Genomic DNA, 6,109 nt, shown 5'->3' with positions numbered 1-6,109 from the left:
ATAAGTATGCTGCAATCACTGGACAGTGTGCCAGAGCCACCTTCGATTACCAGTCTCCCTGGCAGGGCCCCTCCTCCTACCTCCAGGAGGGGGGTTCAGTCACGGCTCCTGGCGAAGGTTGGACCACTATGCAATTCTCTCTTGAGGGGGTCTGGCCTATAACTCACGGCTGGAACCTCAGCGAGGGGAATTGTTCACAGGATAGATCTCCAAGAGACCGGTGGAATTATAGTGATTTCACAGCTACCATGATAATCTTAGCAGCGGCTACCGGTAGCGCTGCCAAGGATTTGGGGAATTCTATCATAGAGGGAGCCTCTGAAATTTACACTCAAGTTACTTCTCTAGTTCAGACAGCTTGGGTTACCATAGCAGCCATCCTCAAGTGGGGGGTGCCTGTAATGTTGGCTTTGGGACTTGTTATCTTTGTCTCAATTCTGCATAAAATTGGTCTCCTTCCATTAGTGGGCGAGACCATGAAGGCAGTAGGCCGAACTGTGGTGAAGAAGGTCAAGCCTCCTTTTCTTGAGGAGGAGGATACTTTCTTGCTGTGAGACTAGTATCACAGCTCCCCGAGAGAGAGAGCACACTTTGCCTTCACACACTCTGAGATTAACACTCCGAGACCAAGGGCCAGCATGCCTCTCTTCCAGGGAAACGAGGTTGATATGATAGGAGATACAGCAGGGCCCTCTGTACCTATGACAGACGCCGAAATAGCTAAACTCCTGGAGGAGGGCGAGAAGCTGAACGAGCTACTCCGCGAGGTTGATGTACTGGGCCCATTTCCTGAACCCACCAATATGCGCCACTGCCGTGTCACCCACAAGAACCGCCATCTGGAGGAAGCTGGAGATCCAGAGGCCAGAGGGGGTGTTGAGAGCGAGCGCCTCGATCGCAAAGTGGCCCCTAAACCTTCCACTTCCTCCTCATCTCACAACAAGAAGAGAAGGGAGAAGAAGCCCCGTGCTGCTGGGCCATCTTCCTTCTACAGGGGGAAAAGCCAGTCCAGTGGGGTGCGATGCCGCACCCCCACACATATGCACCGAGTCCTGATCTAGGATACTACAGAGACCCACAGGGTCGACACCATCCCGCTCAAAGGAGACAAGGGCCCAGTTATTAGCCCTTCAGAGAAATGCTAGCACAATATGACTCAGCTATAAATGTGTTTTCTGCTAGAAATGTTTCTCATGCACTGTCTAGGTAAAACTGATAAGATACTAGACGCTCAAGGTCACGCACCGGCTGCAGCTGTGATGCGTCACTGTGGGAACATGTGTACGTGCTCTGAGGGATGGGAGTTGACTTTGGTGGATGGGAGGTGCAACTACATGTCTTGTAATATGACGCGACGGACTGCTCTTTCTATAACCCTGCCGCCCTAGGTGGGGCGAGACTCTCTTCCTGGACTTTTGCATCTAGAGACATATATACAGCAAATAGCCACCTCGTGGCCTCTTCTCTTTTCAATACTTTACTACTCTATATTTGTAACTCACTTCTTAATAAATACTTTTTATTGAACTTCATCTTTGTGCGACGACTGCCTCCCCAATGCCTCATTAGCTGAGAAAGATATCCTGGGTTTTTGTCCTTTTCCTGTATTTCTGTGGTAAGAGTGGTAACACAAATTATTACATTAATAATAGGAGCCAGCCTGTGTTTGAGAGTTCCTCTCTAACTGGCACAGGTGGGGACAGGCCCTGTCCACGGCCTTAGGTTTCATTCTCACGATATTTCCCTAGTGGAGATATCTATCTGTTGTTTATTACTGAGTAAGACGGTTGGCGCATCCAGTCCATCTCTCAACGAGTGGCTCTCAATTATTTCCTATACAAGCAGGATACAGAGCGCCGCTCACGAGAGATCACTTGGCACCAGCCGCTTAGTGATAACACAGAGCCAAGAGTGAAATTAGGTCTGTACAGTTGATGTTGAAGCACACGCAGATACGACAGCAGTTGTGTCCCGTAGCTGCTGGTGAAAGACGCCTAGGCAATAGTATTGGTCTCCGATCACTGAGTGTTTATTAAATCTTATTCTAGATTTGTGCCTGAGTTCTGAGCAATGTTTAGTCCAAGTCTGAGTCTAGTCATTGTCGGAAGCCACTTGTAATTTACCAAGTATAGATCCTCTAGGTTGAACTCAAGAGACAGAGTTTATCCATTCTAGATAAAGCGATAAGTAGGAGTAAGGTTAAAATTCCGGTAACCGGAGAGACTATAGCACATCTCGAAGGGGTTCCGGTGGGGAGTCTGGGTGATTACTGACCCAGGGTCTGATTCCCTCAACAGTATGGAATCAAGGTTTTATTTTTTTATAGATAGAAGATAGCAGCCATAAGAGTAGTCGTAACGTGACAAAAGTGTGCAATCAATAAATGACATTATACAATTTTTAGGGCCAAATCAAACATACTGTAGGACCAATTGTTTTTCTATTTGAGGAGATGCATGTTAGCTATACCTCTGATGGAGTCAGAGGGAACAAATAACCTCAGTTTTCCATTTAGCTTGTGTTTAATGTACATAAAATATGCATAATATATAATGAAAAACATATACAGAATATAGAACCTTATGCTGGGATATAATAGCTACTTCACACATGACAGGGTACTGTTCCCGATTAGGTTTTAATATTGTTATTAAAAAACATTCATCGTCTATAGGCTTCTAGGTGTTCTGATTCGACTACTATGCACCTTTATCCCTGTGCATTTGGTATTATCTTAGCTAAACAGCACCTTGGTGTATTGTTCCTCTAGGTTGTAGACACAATCTTGATTGAACCTGGCATCATAAAATACAGGTATTTTGCTTACTGTGAGTGTGAGCACCTACCACAGGCTGCTCACCCAACCTGCTTTTGTAAATCAAACAACCGGTCGAAATTTTAATGATTTAGCTGTGACTTAGGCCCTTAATAAAGTGACGTTCCAATTAGAATGTAACACCAATCTTAACGGAAAAAGTTTGATCTTTTAGCTTGGAAGCAAAACGCTGTGAGGCAGTAACCTGTGAATGCCAAGCCCACACTTTAGACAATCTGTGTCAGAGTGTTAAACACTGCTGTAACACTGCTGTAGTGACCCCAGATTTAGGTTTTGGGTGTGACTATTCTCATGCCAAACCCCTGAACAGTGTTTGTACCGGGTTTGGTGTAGATTGGAGCAAAGGTGCGCCTGTGGCCCCTGGGGGTTACATGTGGCCCCTGATGTGGTTATGGCAGTCCCCTGAACAGTGTTTGTGCGTTAGGTGTGGATTGGAGCAACGGTCCTTGTCCCTATTTATGCCAGCTCGTCAACAACAGAGATAAAGTGTGCATAGCTGTCGAACACTCTGTTGTCCAGAATGCCTTTTTTTTCGTACCTTTTTATATGTCCCTGCATGGTTTGCCCACACAGCAGGCACATTGGAAGATTCTGCACCCGTGACACTGTAGTTTCCACGGCTGAAGCTTGTTCCCTTAGCTTCGTCTTAAATGCAGTGGACCTGGCCCATTTGGGGTCAATGGAGGGCAGAGGAGGAACTTGGGTGGGAAGAGGAGGGGGAGGAGGAGGAGAATAAGGAGGAGGAGGTGGAGGAGGAGGAGGTGGAGGGGTGGGATGAAGGGGTGGACCAGTGGTGGTCAGGATGGGGAGGGAAGGGGTGGGATGGGCAACAGTGGTGCCATGAAGAGGATGGGTGGGAGGAGCAGGAGGAAGGGTGTGCACCACAACAGGCCCCACAGTGCCGCTTCTCTTCTTCAACACCTTGGTGCCTGCTGTGCTGGGGGTGTGGATATATTCCAGCTGCGGGTAGTCAGGTTGAGGGAGGACAGACGGTTGTAGTGGTGCTGGAGGGAGGTCCTGGGAGGAGATGGACTGGGTCTTTGTCATGCAGGAGGGTGTTTTGGTGGAGTGGTAGTTAGCCATCTTCTCCTGGCGATGGATGAAGTCCCGAACAGTTTTATTATTTATTTTTGGGGAGAGGAATGCCAGATTTTGAGAGAACTGGATCGTCCACCAAGACCAGTTGCTGGATCCTGGCGTAGGCCTTGGTGATAGATCCCTTCTCTGGGCTGGCACTGGCAGGTACCTTCAACCACAGCATTTTCACTAGCGTGTACATCAAGTGGTTGTGCTCTGCACTAACGTGCTGTTGAGCTGGAGCGTACCGCTTGGCTCTCTTCACAAGCTGTACCAGCGCAGCTTCAGCAGGGTCGTCCCTTTTGGTGCGACGTGTTACCCCAGTGGCTTTTGTACAGCTGGTGGTTGCTTGTCGTGCTCTTCCACCCGGTTCCATGCCTTAAGAATGTTGTCCCGCTCTTCTGCTGTGATGCTCAGCCTGCCTGTGGTGCTGAGGCTGAAGTCCACAAGCAGAGAGCAGAACTGTTCCACCTTTTGGAACCCTGGCAGTGGGTTGAGGCTGCAGGCGTCCTCCTGTTGTGAAAGACAATAATACCATGATACGTTTTTTCTTATTTGACAGTAATCTTACACAAAAATAGCAAATGCAAGCAAATTGCATGCCAAAGAGCATAGATCTGGACATGTAATGTAATTACTTAGAAGGGCCGGAGGATGCTCTGTGCCTGTCGCATTGGCGGAGGGCACAATGTGATGGGGTAGCAACCGCGTCACTGTCCTCTGCACCACTCTCATAGGCCTCGTCCTCAGGGTCAGACCGACCAGGCTGCAGCACCTCATCCTCATCCTCAGGGCCTTCATTTTGGAGGGTGTCCGTCATGAAGGCACGAGGTTCCCCTGAGCTCTGGCTGAACAAGTACTCCAGCCCAAACAACTCGTTCAACGTCACACTGGCTGGTCGTCTGTAATTCTCATCCACTTTCTCCCCCAACAGCTGCTCGCAGCGGGTGTTTAGCCGGTCAAGTAGTGGTGCAGAGTAGTTCCGGCCCTTCCGACCATACACAGAGTCTGAACTCCGGTCAGAGTTCCACCGTACGATTCCACTTATCAGGTAAACCTGATAAGGACGTGCTGCACAGTGGGGACCTGTAAGACATAGAAATATATTGGTGGCAAAATTGTTAACTTTTTAGGTTTTCTTTCTTTTTCTTTTGGTAAATGAATGCCCTAAAAATAGCGACAAGCTCAAAATGCTTGGCGACACGTTTTGAGCTAGTAGATTGGATAATTTTGCTATATTTGAATCCTGAAAAGTAACATTTTGGACATAGTCCACTCGACAGCAACCATATACAACAGTGATATACACCAACATCATATCTACATCATATCTTTAGCGTCAACTTCAACAAATATTAATACACAATTGGTTTTAAAAATGTTTTGACAAAGTAATACCTGGAATCATGTTTGGTAGGAATCTGTGAAATCCTTCCAGGCTGTTGCTGCCACGCACACCCTTGTAGTAGGGGACAGCTACGCCATTGATTTTAGTGGTGCTAGCGATCCTATACATGTTCATACCGGGAGGGTCCTGGAAGCATTCCAGATGACGCTGCTGTCCTGCCCACACCTCATCTATGGCTTCTGTGAATAAACCATTAAGCACAACTATGAGATGGACAGTAATATGTATGTAGTACCAGCACATGACAAATAAACCAATATTGAAATAGCAATAGTAACTGATAACATATTTTACCTGGCGATGTGAACAGGCTGACACCCTTCTCATCCAGACCAGCAGGACCCTTAAACTCCTCAATGGCCAAACGTCTCCTGAGCACCCAGCGTAACTCTCCGCACATGGTGTTTTAGATGCTCTCTCGATGTGGAATCGGATCATGTCCGCATCCGTGAGAGCTGCCAGAGCCGCAGGGTTCTTAGCTCTTGCTGCCTGGATGAGGAGGTCCATATCTGCCCGGTTGTAGGCCAGCACTGCTCCTGCCAGGGCGGACTTGAAGGCTGGATACTTGGAGTGACTCTCTGTGCGAACACCAAAAAGTCAAAGCGATGGTGCCAGTGGAAAATGTCCAGACGTACCACCATGCCTTGGTCCACCCAGGGCCGGAACAGGTTCTCTGTAGGACCTCTGTCACAGCAACACCCCCGATCCACATACAGGACCTCGAGCACGGGCTGTTTGGCCTGCTGGAACCTGAGCATCTCACTGGACTCTTCGCAGGTGAGGACCAA

At 48.1% G+C, this 6,109-nt stretch overlaps 1 protein-coding gene across 1 annotated transcript; it reads right to left on the bottom strand.

The window, feature by feature from the left end:
- Window positions 1-4,228: 4,228 nt before the first annotated feature.
- LOC308081186 (uncharacterized protein) lies at window positions 4,229-5,721 on the bottom strand (the record flags this gene model as incomplete). The annotated part of the gene is made up of 4 exons (XM_080457577.1): window positions 4,229-4,426; window positions 4,620-4,999; window positions 5,312-5,500; window positions 5,616-5,721. The coding sequence occupies 4 exons, from the start codon at window positions 5,719-5,721 to the stop codon at window positions 4,229-4,231; spliced, it is 873 nt and encodes a 290-aa protein (XP_080313703.1).
- Between the last annotated feature and the right edge of the window lie 388 nt (window positions 5,722-6,109).

This window comes from Gymnoscopelus braueri, assembly GCF_963280865.1.
Source record: "Gymnoscopelus braueri genome assembly, contig: SCAFFOLD_378, whole genome shotgun sequence".
Taxonomy (NCBI): domain Eukaryota; kingdom Metazoa; phylum Chordata; class Actinopteri; order Myctophiformes; family Myctophidae; genus Gymnoscopelus; species Gymnoscopelus braueri.
The sequence above is the reverse complement of the archived record's forward strand: the minus strand, read 5'-3'. Positions and strand labels throughout refer to the sequence as shown.